Source organism: Prorops nasuta, unplaced genomic scaffold (assembly GCF_024137725.1).
Source record: "Prorops nasuta isolate Cenicafe-Biocafe unplaced genomic scaffold, Cenicafe_Pnas_1.2 PNAS00034, whole genome shotgun sequence".
NCBI classification, from domain to species: Eukaryota; Metazoa; Arthropoda; class Insecta; order Hymenoptera; family Bethylidae; genus Prorops; species Prorops nasuta.
The window spans coordinates 811,043-834,047 of record NW_027116831.1 but is presented as its reverse complement, the minus strand read 5'-3'; the positions used below and the strand labels follow the sequence as shown (position 1 = coordinate 834,047).

The 23,005-nt window shown below is 33.0% G+C and overlaps 1 protein-coding gene across 1 annotated transcript; it reads right to left on the bottom strand.

The window, feature by feature from the left end:
- Window positions 1–1,389: 1,389 nt before the first annotated feature.
- On the bottom strand, window positions 1,390–3,568 carry LOC136783598 (THAP domain-containing protein 5-like). Its single transcript, XM_066743855.1, has 5 exons — window positions 3,416–3,568; window positions 3,126–3,299; window positions 2,898–3,062; window positions 2,195–2,840; window positions 1,390–2,069 (listed from the first exon to the last, which is right to left on the bottom strand). The coding sequence occupies exons 1-5, from the start codon at window positions 3,566–3,568 to the stop codon at window positions 2,053–2,055; spliced, it is 1,155 nt and encodes a 384-aa protein (XP_066599952.1). The 3' UTR covers window positions 1,390–2,052.
- Between the last annotated feature and the right edge of the window lie 19,437 nt (window positions 3,569–23,005).

Sequence of the window (23,005 nt, the reverse complement as noted above, 5' to 3'; positions counted from 1 at the left end):
CTTTCAATAAAAGACTCAGTGAAATATCAATTCTCAGCTAAATGATTCGGTTTAGTACAATTTATATTAACTTCAATTGTTCGTAACTCCGTCGCTTAACTAAGATTGAACTGAGAGTTTTCTTAAAAAGGAAAGGTACGTTTATTCGGTAGGATTCGGTAGGTTACCGACAGTACCGACATTACAAGCAACAATCATCGCTGACTCTGAGTTACAGAATCGCACTTAGCGATTTCTGTCGGTAACTGGACTTAACGATACCGAAAGTTGTCGCTAAGAGTTACAGAATCCCACTACTCCTAGAGACCCTGCAACAGAGTCTGGCCAAGCGATAGCCAGTTCTGATTGGTCCGCCATTGTTTGTCAATTGCCGCTCATTTTCAAAATAATAATTTAATCAGTACGACTCTAGTATAGCTTATATTGATTACAAAAATTTCTTTTTTTTATTATGTTTATCATTAAAACTCATTAAACAAATTTATAAATTTAGAAATCATGCATTTTATTTGAAAATTATAATAAAACTTACACATGTATTAAAGTTAAGTAAAATAAACTGAAAGGATACCAAACAGTTACGAAAATGCAGCATGCATTGCCATTGATTTGCTATCATATTTTTTAAACATTTTTCTTTCCTTTTTATTAAAAATTTTCAACCGAAAGGTTGCAAATCTTCTTAAAATTTTAGAATATAAATTGTGGCAATTCAAAATATCTTCAGAACTTATATTTTGAAACTGATTTATTAAGTATAAATGTAAATCAAAATTATTCATTTTGTTAAAGTACTTCGAATAGTGCCTAAACATCATTTCAAGCTCTATAAATAATTTAAAAGTAGTACTATTTACGAGAAATAATGCATTTTGTTTAAAACATTTTAATTGTACATATCTAGAAAATTTACTACGAAGCGGCTCTGAACATTTAATACTATTAATACAATTGCAGCATGTTTTACAAGTTTTTCTTATAGAAGTAATAATATATCCAGCAATATTATATAATGAGTTTAACTCTATATTTGATAATTTTGTCGTGACAATAGTTTTATTATACTTTGGTATTTGAATTTCATTTTGGTTATTATCTATATTAATAATACATTTTTTGTCCCTTTTTTGTAGTAAATATTCTAAAAATCCAGTTAAGTATAATTGATTATTACAGTCGTAGCTGCTGGTAGAAATTTCTTTCATATACATTGATATGGAAATTAACTTTAAATCATTTGCAAATTGCAATGCGTTTGGGACAACATTTTTTTGTCTAATTTGAGAAAAAATATTTTCCAGACAATCTTGCGTAAACCTTGATGTTAAAACATATTCAAATTTACATTTAATAATTAGAAATTCAGTTAAATTTATGACTGATTTTGTGCTGATCATGATTCCTCTTTGTACTGGCTTAAATACGCCTTTTCCAATTTCTAGAGTTGAGATTATATTTATTACCTCTTGTAAAAATTCAATTTTTTCTGTGTACAAGTTTTCATTCTTTTTTCCTAGAGCAAGTTTCATATAGCGCGAGGTCATAAGAGAAAACCATTGCATAATTATTTTTACAAACCACGCAGTTGTCTTATACTTTGGATCATTTTTTTCCTCTGCCAATAATTCGAAAGAGCAACTTACTTCATGAGAAAAAACATTTTTAGCACGATTAACTTTCATCTTATTGAAATTGTTACAAATTAAATCGTCTTTGCATAATTTCGGAACCAAAAGTAATTCACAATCTTCCTGCAGATTAATTAAATAAAAAAAATGCCTTAAATACACCTTATTTGAAGGTAATTTATATTTTAAAACAACACTTTCATCAATTGTAATAGTTTCATTACTAATGAAAGTTTGCTTCAAATTCTTAAAAATATGCGGAACATCAGCTATTACGTATAAATTTCGTTCAGGATCTAACGGATGGACTATACTATTTTTTATTTCACTATATCTACCAGTACTTATATTTAAAAGTCTCCATAGTGCAGTATTTCCCGGACCCATATCAGATGTAAAAAAATTTATACGTAGTCCTAATTCCTCAACTTGGTGTACTATCTGAAATATTATGTTTCTTAATGAAAGGCTTTTAAAACTATTTCCAGTAAAATGATAGCAAATAACATGCTTCCACCTACTAAATATTCCCACAATCAAAAAAACGAGAGCATGCGTTGCTGTACCTGTTTCGCCAGGAAATGTAATATCGCCTAACAATGATCCACTAGCTGGATTATAAGATTTTTTTGATATTATACTCATTTCATCGAATATTAAGCCACACTGCTTACTTCTTTCGTCAGTGAAAGAAGAGATTTTATATTTTAAGAACTCCAACATATCTTTAGAGACTCCAGGTTCAAATGTTAAACTTTCAATTTTTCTACGCAGTGTCCTTAAACTCGGAAGTGGCATTCCTTGAGAGAGTAATTCTTGATATCCATTTACTCCACAAGTTAGTCGTAATTTTAATGCTTTTCTAATTGTTACGTTAGACCATTTTTGTATTCTACATTTATTTGAAAGTCTTTTTATTTGATCTTTATTAAAAAGAATGCTTAAACCTCTTCTTTCATTAATATTGTTTTGTTCAATTGAGATTGATTTAATTTTACTTCTATAGGCTTTTAATTTTTTCCTTAGAAGAAAAAGTTGTAACTGTTGCTTTTTCAATAATTCTTTGTATCGGGAATTTCCTTCTACATCAACTTTATCTATTATTGCTTCTGTACTTGTTTGTGTAATTGATTTCGTTGCTGACTGCCAATTAGGTTCTACTGTAGAATTCTTAAAATTTTCACGTGGACTTTCTTGCTGATTTACAGTATCCTGAAAAACAGTACTTTAAACAATTTATATTTTATTTAATTTTGAAAATAAACTTACCATTTTATTGCAATTATCATTGTTTATATCTTCAACTTCAATAATATTTTGATTGCTTGATAGTGTACTTTTATCAATAGTTGACTGAGAGAGAGAATGTATGCTTTGTTCTGTATTAAAATTGCTAGAATTGTTATCTAGAAATTCTTGCCTATTTGCAATAACCTAAAAAAGAATACTATTAACTACTAATTTAAACTATTTTCTAAACTTTTATAATGATCGTACTGCATTATTATCAACATCGTTAACTGATTCTTTGGTTTGATTATTGTCATCATAATTTTCTTGACTAGTATTTACTCTTGGTTTCTTAAGGAAAAATCCAAAAATTGTAGGTACAGCATCTTTTCTCAATTTTCCTGAACAGTTTTGCTCCCACATTTCTGCAGTAAAGTGTATCTGTTTGAAAAAGTTAATAAAGTCTAAATATAGCTCTAGAATACAAACCGTAATTTATAGAAAACTATACATATTTTAAATGAAAATATATATTTGAATAGAAATTTTTTACTGACCTCGCAAAGAAATGAATTTCTTGTCGGTGACCAATTTTCTCGAGGAACATTTTTAACCCATAATGCACGACGAATTGGATCGCGAGGGAAAATTTTCATTAAATATCCCTTACTTGAGGAATTATTACAAAATGGAGCTGAACAACCGCCCATTTTGCACTAATATCTTATAAATTATAAATCATTTATAAGTTGCAATTTCATAACTAAAATTTAACCTGCAGCTTAACCAAACTTAACCACGACAATTCACTAAAAGTCCATTCTCAGCCGTGCAAGCAGAATTGCGCTTCCTACGCACGCTGTACGCGCAGTCAAATAGGGTTAGGTTAGGCGCGTTACATTGGGAACAAAGATAGAAAGAGAGAAGTTTCTAGGATGTATTTCTTTCTCTCTCGTAGGATTTTGACAAAATTCTTTGTTGGCCAGACTCTGGTGTAGGGTCTCTAACTACTCCCATAGTCGGTCCTTAAGGACTCCTTATCTAGGGAATTTTAACTGTAGCAAAATGGAGTTTGTCCTTAGCTGTCAAATGGCGCGGTTAACCTTAATTTTTAATTGTAAACAAGAATAATATTTTCGGAAAACGATTGCGGAAAAGAAGAAAGGATTTTAGTAAATAACAGAGAAGAAAAAACATATCAGATGAGTATTAATTAATAACAAAACATGAAAATTATTGTAAATTTGTAAGGAAATATACTTTTTGATTATTTTATTTTTGTTACAGGTGAAATCCTGTTTCTGATGAGTTTCAGTGAAGGAAAAAAGTACTTATAGATCAATAAATGAAAAAGCATTAAATTATAAAGCATTTCTGTGTAGCCCAGTCATTTCAATTAGAGAGCCTCCAGGGGAGAGAGGCGACAAGTCATCACGTAACCAGCTTCTTGTGATTGGCTGGCATAATTTCCACAAATTTCAAGGTTCTACGCCACTGCCAAACTTAGGAAGAGAATGAATTTAAGGTTGAGTGATTATAAAAGTGAGGCTGGAATTTATAAACCAAACCAAACTCGAATTTTAGCTTATTAATTACTGAAGACGAAGGCAGAGCTTAGCATTGTATTGAAGGTTAAGGTGAAAAAATTGATTTTAGCTAAGACCTTGCTAAACTTAAATTTTGTTTGGCTCAGATACACTCCAAATTTCATCCAAGCTAGTATGGTTAATAGAATATTGCCTCTGACATGTCAATAATTATTTATATGTTTATGAATCAATAACTTAATGCAGGTACTTATACATGTCATATCATTTATTTAGTTATTATCCTTTTTGCAAGTGTTCTATATTATAGTATAATTCAATTAATATTTTTAAATATCTTAAACAGATTAATTTCTTTCTTCGAGTAATGATTATTATATTTAATTACATATAATTGTGTTTAACCATGCCGTCAAATTGTACCGCTTTATATTGTAAAAACACCAGTAATGAAGGATATGCATTGGTGAGATATCCAAAAAATAAAATACTAAAACAAAAATGGATTGATGCAGTAGGAAGAGGTAAAAATTGGTCACCAAGCTTGTCTCAAAAGTTATGCGAGGTTCGTTAATTCATAAGAAATATCTGTCCAATCTTTAAAGTATACATTATAATTATATATTTATTATAACTGCTTTACTCACATAGGTACACTTCCAGCCCTCAGAAATTGAATTTGTAGGTGGTCGAAAACGAGTCAAGCCTGACTCAATCCCTTCTCGTTTCTGCTCCTGCATTTCACAGAATCAGAAAAACAAATGGACAATAAGGCAGTTGCATAAATTTAAACCTTATCAGCTGAAAGGTACTTTTCAAAAGCATAAAGAAGGTTGTTGCACTTTACAACTTCCTATTCAAAAAGGAGAAAATGTCGGTTTTACAAAATCTGATGAGCAGTCAATTTTAATGGATAAGTTACGAAGGGAAAATGATATGATGAAAAAAGCTGTATCTATTCTTCAAGAAATATTGAATATTAGAAAACAATAATTATAATTTATATATACTTACATCTTTCATATATGTACATCTTTATGTTGAACCATAATCATTGTATTACTTATGACAATACATAATTCCTACTTATATTTCTAAATCATGTAAAAGACAATAAATTTTTGGTACATATATTTCTTTTTATAATTATAAAAATGTTTTGAATATACAGAGGTTTTATTTACTGTATCCAAGAACAACATATGGCATACAATTTACTTACTCTAATTAAAAATTAAATATTTGGAAATTAAATATATTTAATTCATATTGATAACATTATTATACTTCTTTTATAATATATATAACATTCTTATGAAAGTAGAAGCATTCTTGAAACTAAATCAAATAACAATAGCATTCAAACAAAACTTATGCGAACGTATGCATAGATATCACAATACACTTTATGCTAATAATGAATTAAAGTAGTTTAATCGTAAATTAAAAAATAAAATTGCAAGTTTATTGACTTTCTTTTCTTACTGGATTAAAATTGTCAGCTAACACTCTCGATCCCATACTCTTACTACTAAATGATGTACCTGAAGGAATAGTATTTGCAATGAATTGAGACGACATCTGATGTAGTCTCGTACTACAGTATCGGGATATTAATATATCTTTGGTATCGTGACATGTGCTAACTGTGAAATCACTTAATTTACTTCTTAAGTAATCTTCGACTTTGGATTTCAGCGATTTTCCTATATTTTTGAAACAGCTTTTTAAACTTTTTAAAATTAATTCTGTCGCTTTTAAAAGTTGGAACACTTCATCCGATACTGAAACTAAGGCCTCTTCCACAAATTCGCATGCTTTAATAAAATTACTTCGAGGATGTGATGATGCACCTGAGTGCAGCATTTGAGAATAGCAATTATTGCACTTAATTCTATTTTTTAGTTTAAATACGACATAGCCACACATTTTATATAAAATCTGTTCTTCGTCATATGATAAAGATTCCTTCATATTTATTTCTGAAGATGCAAATGATGAAAAAGTACTTTCATTGTTCTTTATCTTGGAGTTTTTTGACATCAAATCTATTAAAGTTTGAGATCCATCATATTTATAGCTGGAGTTATTTATTGAAAATGCTGTGCGAGATATTGCTAATTGTTTTAATCGATTTTTAGCCTCTAATGCAGAGGGTTTTGGTCTTTGTATGCGAGCATTTGAAAACTCATTCTCTATACAATCTTGACTGAAACGTCCTAAACATAAGAAGTCTAATGAATCTATTTGAAGTAAATTCTCCTGAACTTCTAAAATAGACTCTAAACACATTATCATATGCGTCAAGGTAACTTTCCAGTCTCCTTCAATTTTTGAATGTCGAAAAATGTTAATAAATAAATTTATAATTTCTATTGCTTTATGATACCAGTCAATTTTATGAAAGCTTAATGCAAATAATCTGTCACGTGACGTCATAATTTTAAATAAATGTCTTAACATTGTAATAAACCAGGCAGTCGTTTCCATTATTGGGTCATCCAATTTCTTACTATAATAGAAGAGATCTCCTGCAGTCTGAGGACTGATTGTATTTGTAGCTGTTTCACCTTCATTTTATTAAAATGATTAGGTTTTATGTCCGTTTTTTTCAAACTTGGATTAAATTTTAAATCCATTTCAGATTGCGTATCTTCAAGCCATTCAACATATTCCATATTTACTGTATTTGAATGTAAATTATATGAGATACAAACCTCTTCTGGTAATATTATTTTTTTAATTTTCATTAACATTTCTTTTAAATTTTTAAATGTATGTATGAAATCTGGAATGGCGTATAATTTTCTATTAGAATTGAATGGATGAGTAATACTATATACCATTTTATTCTTTTTACAGCTAAATCCAAGCTCATTTAAAAGACCTCTATTACCCATATCACAAACCAAACAATTTACAGTAAGCCCGCATTTTTCACATTCCTCTAATATTTTTAATATAATATTTTTTAAACTTTTGTTATGAGTTTTGGAAGGTGTAAAGTGATAAGCTACAATTTGTTTCCATCTTTTGCATATTCCAGTAAGAAGAAAACACATTAACTTAGATGCTACTGTTTCAGGTAAATCTGGTAAAGTGGTATATCCTATATAAGCACTTTTGCTAGAATCATAATCAATTCTTTCTTGTATAGCCATTTCATCAAAAACCAGACAACAGAGTTTGTGTATTTCAGTTAAATGATTACTCATTTCATTTAATAAAACAAATATATCTGTCAATAGTCCAGGCTCAAAAGAAATATGCTCTATACTTCGTTGCAATGTCCTAACTGAAGGAAATGGAGCTACAGTTTCCCTTATATGATTGTAGCCTGTAGTGCCACAAGTAAAACGCAAACCCAATCCTTTTACAATAGTTTCGTTTGACCATTTTAAGCCTTTACTGTTCCCAGTCTTCAAAGCTTTCCATTGATCCTCCATCAAAACATTTTTTGAACGTTGAATACTCTCATTTAATATTTTAATTTCACTCTTTAATTTAATATTTTCTGCCAGTAATGTTTTAATTTGATTATCTGCATTCATATTTTCCTTATTACTGTTGTCACTTATATCTCCAACAAGGCCATTCAAAGTGTCATGTAACTTCATATTTTCATTATTTATATTGACTGATATTAAATTTCTCTTGAAATCGTTTGGTTGCATTTTAATGGTGTGTTGAGCAATAATTCTAGACTCAGATTGAGTTTGCGAGCTTAGTTTTGTTAATGATTTACAGGCTACTACACAATTGCTCTGATGATGATTTATTTTTATTCTTTTACGACAGAAACTGCCACCAGTTTGTAACACGCAGGAGCAGAAACGAGAAGGGATTGAGTCAGGCTTGACTCGTTTTCGACCACCTACAAATTCAATTTCTGAGGGCTGGAAGTGTACCTATGTGAGTAAAGCAGTTATAATAAATATATAATTATAATGTATACTTTAAAGATTGGACAGATATTTCTTATGAATTAACGAACCTCGCATAACTTTTGAGACAAGCTTGGTGACCAATTTTTACCTCTTCCTACTGCATCAATCCATTTTTGTTTTAGTATTTTATTTTTTGGATATCTCACCAATGCATATCCTTCATTACTGGTGTTTTTACAATATAAAGCGGTACAATTTGACGGCATGGTTAAACACAATTATATGTAATTAAATATAATAATAGTAGTGGTAGCTAGGGGGTTCCTGTGACACGGTGGTGAGGGGAGTGCGGGTGTGCGGGGGGAAGTGTCTTCTTAAGAGCTAGGGTTTATTGGGTGATGAGGAGGGTGCGGGTGTGCGGAGGAAATGCTTTGGCTATGGGGAGTGAGAGAGAGAGAGAGAGAGAGAGAGATCCCTCTCACCCTCTCTTTCTCTCTTAGAGTCTCTCACCCCTCTCCCATCAGCCTAGGGCCCGGATGGTTAATTATCCTACGGGTCCACTAGTTCTCTAAGGCTTACCCCTTCTCCCATGTCACTAGGGTCCGGATGGTTAGTTATCCTACGGGTCCACTAGTTCCCTAAGGGTTACCCCTCTCCCATCACCCTAGGGTCCGGATGGTTAGTTATCCTGACAGTTACCCAGAGAACTTTTTTTTGTATTTTAGTTGGTGGAGGAAAAAGTTTCTTTTTTCTCCGCTAGGTGGCGATCACGAAAATTACTGGGGCAGCTACACCGCTAGGGGTCCTAAGCATCTTACGGACTGCCATTTGTGATTTCTTAGTCCTGCCCTCGGAGGGTCTTTTCTCCCTCCACATACTTATCCTAGACCCTCCCACTATTTTCCTACTATGGACCCGCCATTTAACTTGATTTCACATTTAACCATTTTTCTTCCCTCTCAACCTACCTCTACACCGTTGAAGGGTCTTTTTCCCTCCACATACCCATTCTATTCCCTCCTACTATTTTCCTCCTTGGGTCCTTCTTTTAATTTCACATTGTACCTTTCTTGAACCTTGGATACAGATTCCTTTTTTCTTATACAAGCTGTCGATAAATATAAAGTGAAAAAATATGCAGTATCAAATGGTTATTAATTTAGCGTATAGACAGAATTCTCAAGTAATTCCTATAATTACAAGAATAATAGGTGAAATCATGTCAAATTTATTTCCTTTTTTCTTTTTTCTGTTTTTTTTGTTTTTTACAGATTAAATTAAGGGAAATAGGAGTAGAGGAAAAGAAAGAGTCTTTTAAATAAAATTTATCATATAATTAAAAACGAACATGAAACTTATATAAAAACTAATACAAATGAAACTTATATAAAAGCTAATACAAATTAAACTTATATAAAAAACTAATACAAATTAAACTAATATTTAGCCCATTCAGCTAATAACAGACTCTGAAACATACAAAAAAGTTATTAATATCAAGTAAATTGCGAACTTAATTTTTATTATTTACCTTCTATTTGTTTTCGCACCCACTTTGCGAAAACATCCACCTCCTGGTAGACACAGTGGATTGGTTTTCCTGATCTGCCACTGAATTTTAATTTGTGCAGTTCGCATGGGAGGTTGAAAGTTGTAAAATGTTGCCTTAAATTGTCATACTTGGGGCACTTGTAATATTCTAAATTAATGCATTCAATGCCCATTAAATTTAGAATATCACGTTCTATAGTGCCCCCTTTGTATGCAACTACTGGATACATATAGTCTCGTTGCACAATTCTTATGAAGTCATATATTTCACTTTGTATATACTTTTCAAAACCCATATTTCCATATTCTATGCCATGTACATTTTTATACACATAGTTAGCACTTTTTTGATCTTTAATACTTAAATTATGAAATGTGTTATTCACTTTAAACGAGGCGTAATATGTGTAATCAGTTTTTACATCTTTTATGGCTACTTCTTTATATACTATTTTCTTGTTCACCATAAATCCATCAATATCTATTATATGGGTGATACTGTTTAAACTGAACATTTTCTAACTTGAGCGAAAAAATAAAGTAGTATTCAATATTCTAAAGCTAGAACTGAACTGAAGACTACCCTACACGCTCCTCAAGATCTTTTAAATGCTGTAAGGGATGTGAAAAATTTGGTCTGTGGTGGGAGGTGACTAACCAGACACTTTTAGAAACACCATTGGTCCAAAGAGAGAATAGTTAAGGATAGTGGGAGAATTGAAATACTTGGTTTGAAGAGAACGGGAAAACTTTAGAGAAACAAAAAAAGAATATATTTAAAATAACGGCAAAGTGTAATAAATTTAGTATTAAAAACGCTAACATGATGATCCCAACGTTCGTCGATTTTCAAGGATTCCATTTAATGGATAAGACATTTATAGTTAAAGAATTTGCAGTTTTACAAGAACTAAAAGTGCATCATATTTTATTTTCACCCCCCTTTCCACATACTTGGTTAAGTGAAGAGGAGAGAAAGAAAACAGAGTAACTATATTTTATAAAAAACAACGAATTATTATTTTCAATGAATAAGGAATTTCTTTTTCAGTTCAATCTTTTTCAATCATCATGGCTTAAATTGGATGGATGGTTTTTCACCATATTATAAATATAAAGATATTATAAAAAAATATGTATATGAGGATACGGTTTTTGTAAAAGGGGTGGAAAAGTTAAATTGGTTAAAGAGTATTTGTGATTTAGAAATTAGTAATGTAGATGAATATGTGTGGGGAAATTATAATTTAGAAGATGGTTTATATAATTCACAACTTCCTATTTGCATGAATCATGAAGGTATATGCGCACTGAGAAATGTATATTATATGAAATATATGTATGAATCAAAAAACTAGAATATATGTATATTTTAAAATTGAATGCATTCTTTTTACTTCAACGCGAAACCTGATCCGTAAAGTATTTATGTTACTGAAGTGTCTTGGAGACTGATTATTTGAAGGGTTCTCCATCTAAGATTTTTCATTAGTTTCACGCTGATCATTTAAACGGAAAGAACTACGATGTCGCTTCTAAATAGAGTTTTAAATAGCCAGGATGAATATCGTGAGTGGGTACGTGATTGTCGCGATTACATTAAAAAATTGAGAGTTGCTAGCCGCAATGCACGTATAGGGGCAAGGCAGAAAATATTTACGGAAATTGCTCAGATACAGTGTCGATTAATCAGAGCAGCAAAAGAAAAAAGTTATTCTTCAAATCACGCTCTTAAGAATCCCGATTTAAGAACTCAGCATGATTATCGCGAGTGGGTTTGCAAGTGTCGTGATTATATTCGAGATTTGAGAGAATCCAACCGGAATGCAACTCCAGATGCTATACAGAAAAATCTTGCAGAAATAAAATGTATTCGAAAGTTACTTCTCCATGCGGCGAAAAATAAAAATTCAATTGGAGCGGGCATTAATGCGGAAAAGCTTATTTGGAAAGATCTTGATTCATCATTTAAAAGTCGAATGTGTAGTGGTATGATAGTAAACACTAATTATATCGAACCACATGAATTTCTATTGGCAGCATCAGAAATGCTGCAATCCTACATGAACAAAGTATTCAGTAAAGTAAGCGCTGTTAAGATAAATATGGTATTCAACGGACAATTTATTTGCAAGGAAATTAGTGATATCAAACATATTTCCACAAAAAATGTGATTTTATTCAAGACTGATACTTTTAGTGATTGGTATAAAACAAACGTCATAGATAAAATTTTAACAAAATTAGGTGAATTTCAAGAGCGTGATAGTGGGTGGGCTTTGGAAAAAATATTAAATTTAATTGTGAATATTAATCACTATAATCCACTACATGCGGGCTGTGGAATCGACCTTCCAAAATATATTAAGAACAAACATGCAGTGATAAACATACAGAGTGATGATAATACATGTTTTGCATGGGCTGTAACAGCTGCACTCTATCCGACTATTTCAACTAAAAACCCACAACGACAATCTTCATACCCCCATTTTAAATCTGTTTTCAACGTCAGAAGTATAACATTTCCAACCACATTAAGGCAGATACCTAAATTTGAAGAAGATAATGATGTGTCGATTAATGTTTTCACCATGGTGGATGAGCAGGAAGGGCAGGAGAATAAAATTATTGCACCTCTTCAACTCACAAAATGTGAGAAATCGAGACATGCGAATCTTCTTCTTCTCGAACATCAAGGTGCAGCACATTTTTTATGTATCACGAATCTTTCTCGCTTGCTAAAGAAACAACTGACTCGAAAAAAACAATCTCATTTTATTTGTAATCGGTATGTTATACTGTTTATATTTTAATATAATTTTATTTAATGTTTATATACTAATATGATTTTTCTCTTAGATGTTTACACTATTTCTTCAATGAGGATAAACTTCAATCTCATAAACGTGATTGCAGTCAGCTCAATATAAACGTCCGTATACTGCTACCTGAAGAGGACCGTTGGGTGTCCTTTAAAAATGACAAGAACAATGAGAGGACCCCATTCGTCGTATATGCAGACATTGAATGTTTATTAGAGAAAGTGAATGAAACGAGCGGTAATAGTAGTATTTATCAAAAACATTTACCCTTTAGTGTAGGATATTATTTTAAAAGTGTTCGTGATTCATCGCTCTCAACCTATAAATCATATCGTGGACTCGAGTGTATAGAATGGTTTGTGCGAGAACTCGATAAAATTGCTAGCATAGCGAGCGAAAAACTAAAGACTGTAGTGCCTATGAGAACGCTAAGTATTAGCGAAAATTTTCGTCATAACAATGATCCCGACTGTCATATATGTAAAAAGCCATTTCTTCCAAATCAAATACGTGTTCGCGATCATGATCATTTAACAGGTAAATATAGAGGACCCTCTCACAACAATTGTAATTTAAACTATAAAGATTCGCACGTTATTCCAGTAATTTTTCATAATTTATCTAATTACGATGCACATTTCATCTTCAATGCGATCGCTAACATGTATGAGGGTTCAGTATACCTGCTACCTGTACATAAGGAAAAGTATATTTCATTTACAAAATACATACGGAAATATAATATTCAGCTCAGATTTATTGATTCATTTAAATTTCTTGCATCAAGTTTAGACAAATTGAGCTCATACTTGGAGAGATCTCAATTGCAAAACTTAGAGTCAGAATTTTCGAATTTAAATACGGAACAATTTAATCTACTAACAAGAAAAGGTATTTTTCCTTATGATTACGTAGATAATCTGAATCGTCTGGAAGAAAATGCTTTACCGCCTCGCAAGTTATTCTATAACAAATTAACTGACAGTGATATTAGTGAAGAGGCATATAATCATGCTAAGGAGGTATGGATCAATTTTCAAATACAAACACTTGGGGAGTACAGCGATCTCTATTTAAAAACTGACGTATTATTACTGACAGACGTTTTTGAAAATTTTCGCGATAGCTGCATGAAAAATTATAATTTGGATCCTGCACATTATTTTACACTCCCAGGCTTCACTTGGGATGCAATGCTTAAATATACTAGAATAAAATTGGAACTTTTCACTGATGTTGAAATATTGCTTTTCGTAGAACGCGGAATACGTGGTGGTTTGAGTCAGTGCTCTCACCGCTATGAAAAAGCAAACAATCGGTATATGAATGATTATGACTCAACAAAACCAAGCAAATATTTAATGTACTATGATGTAAATAATCTATACGGATGGGCAATGTGTCAAGCTCTACCTACTCATGGATTTCGCTGGATTGAAGATACTAACAACTTTGATATCTCTAGAATACCTATAGATTCATCTGAGGGTTTTATTTTAGAGGTAGACTTGGAGTATCCAAGCGTACTTCATGATAATCACTCTGACTTGCCATTTTGTCCGGTACGTGAGGCTCCGCCCGGAGCACGACAGAAGAAGCTACTTGCAACTGTCGAAAATAAGGAGCGTTATGTTATACATTATCGGGCTTTACAACAATGTATTCGTCATGGAATGGTACTGAAACGTATCCATCGCGGATTAAGATTCCAGCAATCTGCCTGGCTAAACAAATATATAGACTTAAACACACGTTTGCGAGCTGCATCTAAAAATGAGTTTGAGAAAAATCTTTTCAAACTAATGAACAATGCAGTGTTCGGTAAGACGATGGAAAATGTAAGAAATAGAGTTGATGTGAGGCTAGTTAGTAAGTGGAAAGGAAGATATGGAGCAGAAGCATTGATATCCCAACCAAATTTTCACAGTAGCGCCATATTCAACGAAAATTTGGTTGCGATAGAATTACAAAAATTAACGGCGAAATTTGATAAACCTATATATGTAGGTATGAGTATTCTAGATATTTCAAAAACATGTTTATACGAATTCCATTATGAATATATGCTTCCAACGTTTGGTAGTAAATGTAGAGCATTGTATACCGATACAGATAGTTTGATATACAGTATCGAATGCGATGACATTTACACGATCATGAGAGAAAATCTTTCAAGATTCGATACTAGTGATTATTCGCCTAATAACCAGTATAATTTACCTCTAGTAAATAAAATAGTGCCTGGTTTGATGAAAGATGAGAATAACGGGAGAATTATGACTGAGTTTATTGGGCTGAGATCGAAAATGTATACATTTAAAATACAAGATAAAATTTTTAAAAAAGCTAAGGGCGTTAAGAATTGCGTTATCGCTAGAAAAATAACGTTTGAAGATTATAGAGACTGCTTACAAAATTTTACTGTTCATATCCATAATCAAAATTTAATTCGTTCAAAATTGCATAATGTTTATTCAATTGTACAGCAAAAAATTTCTCTCAGTCCACATGATGATAAGCGCTATATTGTACAAGGTACTGTATCAACTCTACCATGGGGTCATTATAGGATAAATGAAATAGAATTAAGTGAAGTAGATTTAAATGAAGATTAAATAATTGCTTCTTTATTAATAAATTGTATGTTACAAAATATTGTTTTTATTTATCCATGAATTATGTGTATTATTGAATCCTAACCACTTTACAAAGACTTTGTCCCCCTTCTTACGTAATACCTTCTCAACTAGATATACATTAGGATTAGCAGTTTTTAAAAGTTCATGTTCGTAGAATCCACCATATATATCTGTACCACTAGAATCCCTTAGTAAATATGTAACAGGATTTGTTTTCTGCACTTTTATAATTTCAAATATTTCAGTTGTCCAATTTGGTGTGTAGCCTTTTGCAAATACATTCTTATATTTACTGATTCGTACAAAATCACCGACTTTGAACTTGGCACGACCAACGATCTTTATATTACTGAATACTGTTGCTAAGAGCTTATTAGCATGTTCAGGTTTCACATCGGCTGGACGCATTCCTATAGTACGATGTTTTCTTGAATTGTATTTGTCAACCAGTTGTTGTAGCATAGCTCTCCACTTGTAATTTCCATTCAACGTAAATCCTTTCCACATTTCTGTCTTCAACGTTCGATTCCAACGCTCGACTATGGTTGCTTTCAATACACTGTATGTTGAGTAATGATTTATTCCATGCTTTTTCATAAGCGATTGGAAATCACTATTATAAAATTCCTTGCCATCGTCGGTCTGTAGATTTTTCGGACATCTCCCACTCTTCAGGATTTTCAGCAATGCAGCTATCACTTCCTTGCCTGACTTGGTTTTCATGGCTATTGCCCAGCCATATTTCGACAATGCATCAATAACTGTGAGACTGTAGTGGTAGCCTGCGTCTGCATAGTTTCTCATGTCTACCAGGTCTGCTTGCCAGAGGTCATCGAAGCCTCGTATTACTACCCGTCTACGTAAAAAGTTCCGTCTGGCAGGCACATGCAACTCTTCTACCAATTGCTTCTTCTCCTCACTACTCATAATTATTCCACTACGTGTTATGTTTACAGCAGGTCATCAAGCACTGGCGGTAGTATAAGTTTCCTCAAGGCATAATTTATATCGTCTTCTCTATTCTTCTCATTTGCAAAATCTTTTTTTGCCAGCTGATTAGAGAAATATTCTACAACAATTTTCAATCCAACAATCATATCATTTCGTAATTCCTTGTCTTTTCGATCCAATTTATAATCATTATGATCGACTTTATCAACCAATTTATCGATTCTTATACCAATTTCATCAATTTCATCGATTTTTTTCATTAGAGTTGTAAATTTTTCCTCAAGAATGTTACATTTTAGGTAATAGTGAGTTAGCTTCTCACTGTATTCAAACAATTCTCTCATTAAGCTATCACGTACAGTCATCGAATTACGTAACAGAGCAGCCATATTCACCGCACTTGTCTCATCCGTAACATCACATTCTAAGTTTGAAATTATTTTCTTCTTGGCATTAAATGCATTCTTTTGTTTATCAAACTTTAACGTATCATTCTCAATTTTGTGGAAATAATTTCTCACTTTACCGGTATTGAAACCAGCTCCAAATTTATTTATTGTCATAGTGAAGTAGTACGTGGAACTGAGAAAATCTTGAAACTGCAATCTCTTTTATATAGAATAACGCTTTCTTCTCTTATTTAGATCCTGCCAATTTGTAACTATTATGATCGATTTTTTCATTCAATTTTTCGATTCTTTCATCAATTTCGTCGATACGTTTTTTCAACAGATTTGTCATTTTTTCCTCAAGAATTTCACATTTTAATGCATATTCATTCAGCTTCACACTATATTCATTCATTTCTTTTGTAAAGCTATCACGCAGTGGTGTCAAATTACTCATCAGAACACTGATATTCACCGCACTTGTCTCATCAGTAACATCAGATCCCAAGTTTGAAATTATTTTCTTCTTGGCATTAAATGCATTCTTATATTTATCAAACTTTAACGTATCATCATCAATTTTGTGAAAATAATTTCTCACTTTACCAGTATTGAAACCAGCTCCAAATTTATTTATCGTTATAGTGAAGTAGTACGTTGAACTGAGAAAATCTTGAAACTGCAATCTCTTTTATAAGATGATACCTTCTTCATGGAGCTCCTCAATTATTGACTGTATCTCATTATGGTGATTCGTATGACCAGCAGCAGATGATGCAATTAATAGTTTTAATCGCTCGACCAGTTCGTTTGGATCGTTCCAATGTACATAGCTCACGGGATTATTATTAACACGCATATATCCCTTGCCTTGTACAAGTTTTGTCTTCGGTGGAAATAATTCATTAATTATTTTCTTCCATTTATGTCCCTTATTCCCACGAAGCTTTCCTGTACTAATGTTATCTGCTCTGTGCACATTAGTTTGAGAAAGAATACTTTTATATGTGTCTAAATCATCTTTAGTATAATCTTCAGGTTCTTTCATGAAGATCAATTCAAATAGACCTTTCGTGCCAGGATAATACTCCTTATCGATAATAATAAAATTACTGTAATCATCAACATTAAAAGCACATTTCGCAAGCCACATTTTATTCGTCACTTTATCTAACTTAACTCCAAAATTACTGTCAATTTTATCCTTAGCATTATTCGTCAACAATTCTATATATTTGGATGCAATTGAACCAGACTTTATCGTACTTCGATTAGCATCTTTTACATCCTCGATGGATGTATGCACAGGTAATTCTATTTGTCTCGCTAAATCTTGCGTGCCATATTCATTATTCTTCTTCACCTTCTCCTCCTCCTCCTCCCCCTCACCCTCCTCCTCCTCCTCCTCTTAATCATCTTCCAGAGAAAGGTACTGTGTTTCGTGCGACTGTGGATATTCCTGCTCATCATCCGATGAATGACCTTGAACGTTAATTCTGGAGCTGCGTATGAAATCTTTCCGCTGTGGAGTCGATGTGAGATAAGACTTTCTTCGTTTCATCGGAATTATGAAAGATTCCTCGTGTGAGAGAGATCTCTTTATAGGTTCCATTTTCATCTCATGTTTCGGTGCAACGAAAATTGCTTGATTATTTTCGGTGAGCTTCTTTAATGGTTCAACTATTGGTTTAAAAGTTTCATTTAAACTGTCTTCCATCATTACTCTGTCTGATTTGAGTGCGCGATATTTTTGACGAATTACTTCACTTGCCTCAGCAATCTTCTTTAGAAGCTTTTTCTCCTTCATTTTGTAAAGCTATTCTCTATTCAATATATAGACTTGTTCAACGTTCAAGGTTAAACTAACATTTTTGACCATTAACATCACTCTTTAATCACAGCATATTTATTGAAACCCTTTCGATATCGTCCATTTTGCATTGCACTGTCTTTATCAATTACTAAAAATCCATAATCACGCTTCCAACAATTTGAACACAATTCATAAAATTTTTCAAACGCCATATCTGTATTTACATGTTCGTTATATATATGTTTTAGGTTAGTTCCATCTTGTTTAAAAATAATTAAAAAATTTGCATTATCACGTATTAGATGTTTTGGTATCCTTGCATAAGTCTGACAAAGATAAAAGCAATCAATCTTAGAATGTCTACCCATGGAGAAGTAGTCTCTTATATTGTCTTGCTTATCGGTTGCAACATCATCAAATATGAAAATTGAATTTGGTAGTGCTTCAGCTACTTTTATAACCTCACTATTATTAGAAAATTGGAAATAACTAATTTCTTCATTGTCCGATAATAGTCGCTCCAAGTATCGATATTTTGGTTGCTGCAACGATTTTGAATAAACGTATAGGTTTTCAAATCTCACACCCTGAGGGCTTTCTATAAGGCTCAGCAATACATTTGTTTTTCCACAATTTGAAGGGCCACAAACTATACAGCGTATGGTTGATGGGAGTAGAGGTCCGTGACGTCTCATGCATTTATCGGTTGTTCGGTAATCTATATTAGAAACACGAATACCGAGCGGCTGCTTTACGAAGTCCATGACTGAAAACTCTGTGGTCATACAACCTATTTATAGGAATGAAATGAATTGTTTGATCAGTTCTCATCATGCCGTTATTAGTGTTAGATGTGTCAAGTTTGGAGGTATTAACCGCTGAGCAGTTTGAATACATACCGAAAATTTTACTTTTAAAGTACTTTCCGCGTAGTATTCAAGAGGTTTGGAATAAATTGCCTGAACATATTCGTGCAGATCCTGAAGTACAACAATATCGCTGGTGTTTTAAACATCATAATCTACCTAATACAGATCACATTGATGGACCGCTCCCTTCAATAAAAGATTGCTGGGCTTGTCAGCAAACTCTGTGTGAGAAACAGAAAGAAAGTTCCACATGGTAAGCTACGGTTGTGGAACTTTTTTCAATAAAATACTGAATAAATTACCGTTCGAAGTACACATACTTGGCTACAATTATTGCGGACTAGGTACTCGACTTCGAGAACGGTTAGCACGTGGTGATCCTGGTATAAATCCTCTAGACGAAGCCTGTCGTGAACACGATATCGCATATTCAATATATAAGGATCTGCCACCACGTCACCAGGCTGATAAAGTTCTTGCACAGCGTGCACGAAAACGTATCACTGCTAGTGACTCATCTTTACGTGAACGAGCAGCTGCAGCAGCAGTCTGGGCATCCATGAATGTAAAACGAAAACTTGGCTTAGGCCTACAAGTGCATGGAAGAAGCATGAAGAAAAGAAAAATTCGTGTACCGAAGAAACGAGGAGGTTTATTGAGGAAAAAGCAATTTACTCAACAAAAAAAACGGGGGGGGTTTATTACCTCTGCTCCCACTGTTGAGTGCAGTGGGCGCATTAGCTGGGGGCGCAGCAGGTATAACAAAAGCTGTAAACGATGCGAAAGCATCCAAGAGACAATTGGAAGAGATACAGCGTCACAATCGTGTAATAGAAGGCAGGCGTGGACATGGTTTATACCTAACCCCTTACGGACGAAGGGGAGAGGGTTTGAAAAGGAGGAAAAAAACCTCGCAAAAAAAAAATAAGCAACCTCCCGAAATCTGGAGCTACTAGTAATATTCAATTATTACATGCATGTCAGGATATACCACATTTTCGAGGAGTTTTTATGCGCACATCTCTACCGCAAACCGTACTATGCAATGAGTGTGCAATCGTGAATCTTGATGAAGATAAAGGTTCTGGTACACATTGGGTTGCCTACGTTAAACGTAATAATTACGTAAAGTATTTCGACTCCTTTGGAAATTTGAAACCTCCAATTGAACTTTTAGATTATTTTGGTCCTTCTGCTATAATCTACTACAACCACGATCAATATCAATCGTATGATACAAGCATATGCGGTCAGTTGTGTGTCAAGTTTCTACGTGAACAATGTCTTTAACGGTTACGCTGTCTGACCGCGAGTCCATATTAGAGGCAGATTTTTTCCCACCGATCAATCTTCGGGAGGAGCAATATGAACTTGGTCTCGTAGACTTTCAGAGCTTCAATTCAATCGCTAATGTTGATGAGTCGAACAATAAGTTTTACTACGATACTGAAGATCTGACTATACCTACAGGTTGTTATGAATTGAGTGCTATAAATGATCTTTTGCGTACATTGATGCATGAGGCGGATAATGAAGATGTCATTATTCTACGTGCTAATAATAATACGTTGAAAAGTGAAATAAAGTGTAAATATCTGATCGATTTTACAAAACCTATTAATATAGGCTCTTTATTGGGTTTTTCGTCAGATCGAATTATTCAGCCGAACACTCTAGCCGAATCAGACCAGCCCGTAAACATTATAAGGGTGAATATTTTACGAATTGAATGTAATATTACTGCTGGTGCATATACAAACGGCAAACCTCAACATGTTATACATGAATTTTTTCCAAGCGTGGCACCAGGCTATAAAATCTCGGAAACACCGAAAAACGTCATTTACTTGCCAGTCATTGTGAAAGTAATTGACCGTCTTACTTTGCGCATTCTCGATCAGGAAAACCGTCTAGTAAATTTCGGTGGGGAAGAAATTACAATTCGATTACACATTAGAAAATGCTAATTTACAAGAATACTTATAAATCACCGATACCAGATGAGCCTATCATCAGTCCAACAGTTGCTGCAGGAGCAGATACATTGGGTGGGGATTACGTTAGAAGACCGCTAACAAGAAAAAATATAACCTTTCTTCAATCACTGGGTTTCAAGGTCAGAAATAAAAATGGACCTGTTGGACGTAACCGCACAACCTGTGTACGACAATCGCATTACTAAAATGGAAATACATGCTTACAATCCGTATGCAAATGCATCATTGGGAAATAGTGACGAAATTCGAATTCCAATACAACAGCAAGATTTAATTCTTCTACCATGTGAGAGTTACCTATACATAGAGGGAAAATTAATCGAGGGCACTCGTGCTCAGGGTGCAACAGTTCAAGATACAGTGGGACTTGACTGCAATTCCATGGCATTCTTGTTCGATGAAATTCGCTATGAATTGAATGGTATTGAGATTGACCGCAGTAAGAATGTGGGTATTACTAGTTCCATGAAGAATCTCATTTCTCTGACTGGGGAGGAGAGTACGAGTCTACACCATTCAGGATGGTTTCTATCAGATTATAAGCCTACGAAATATTTTAATTTTTGCGTACCACTGAAAATGCTGTTGGGTTTTTGTGAAGACTATAGAAGAGTCATAATAAATGCACGTCATGAGCTCGTTCTCATTCGAGCGCGTAATGATACGAATTCGATATATTCTTCAACGAAAATCACCGACTCCAAAATTGATATTCAAAAAGTGCAATGGAGAATTCCTCATATATCATTGAATGAATACACAAAACTTCAATTTCTACGTATTATCGACCAAAACAAAAGCCTCACCATGGCTTTTCGATCCTGGGAACTCTACGAATACCCGCTTCTACCAGAAACACAGAGGCATACGTGGGCTGTAAAAGCTGCAACACAATTGGAGAAGCCTCGATACGTTATTCTAGCATTTAGAACAAATAAGAAGAATACGCAGCATATGAAGGTGCTTGACTTCGATGATAGTTTTGTTCGTGATATTAAAGTCTATCTTAATTCTGAATTTTATCCGTATGATCGACTTGATACTGATACTGAAAAATCACGATTTTCTGTACTATATGATATGTATGTTAAATTTATCCAATCCTATTATGCTGGAGAAAAACCGTCGAAACCAATGCTTGATTACAACAATTTCTTAGAATATGGCCCTCTCTTTGTCATTGATTGTTCGCATCAAAACGAATCTATTAAATCTGGCACAGTTGACGTTAAAATAGAGATCGATTGTTCTAAAAATATTGCAAGTAATACTACTGCGTATTGTTTAATTATACATGATAAAATTGTTGAATATAACCCGCTTACAAGTATTGTTAGAAATGTAAGTTAATCGTTAATAGTTAGAAATGTAAGTTAATCGCTAATAGTTAGAAATGTATGTTAATCGCTAATAGACTATAGTTAAGCTTATCATTATAATGAAGGAAAAAAATAATAAATAAGATATAATAATCATTTATTTGTGTTTAAATTATTCCTTACAAATGTTTTCTAAATTAATCTTTTGAAATTTGACTAACAATTGCAAATGTCATATTATTGTAATTTCCACCATGATACGTGAATGTTAATATTTGATTTGAAGCTGCATCTTGAAAATTCTTGAATTGTTCTGGTTTTTCCAGTAATGCCATCATCCTCGCAGGCAAGAAGAACCAT

Bases quoted from the DNA above. Each gene is read 5' to 3' on its own strand.
- LOC136783598 (XM_066743855.1), bottom strand. From the start codon at position 3,568: ATGGGCGGTTGTTCAGCTCCATTTTGTAATAATTCCTCAAGTAAGGGA. The intron at 3,063-3,125 runs GTACGATCATTA...ATTCTTTTTTAG, and splicing joins ACGATGTTGATAATAATGCA to GTTATTGCAAATAGGCAAGA. The intron at 2,841-2,897 runs GTAAGTTTATTT...ACTGTTTTTCAG, and splicing joins ATGATAATTGCAATAAAATG to GATACTGTAAATCAGCAAGA.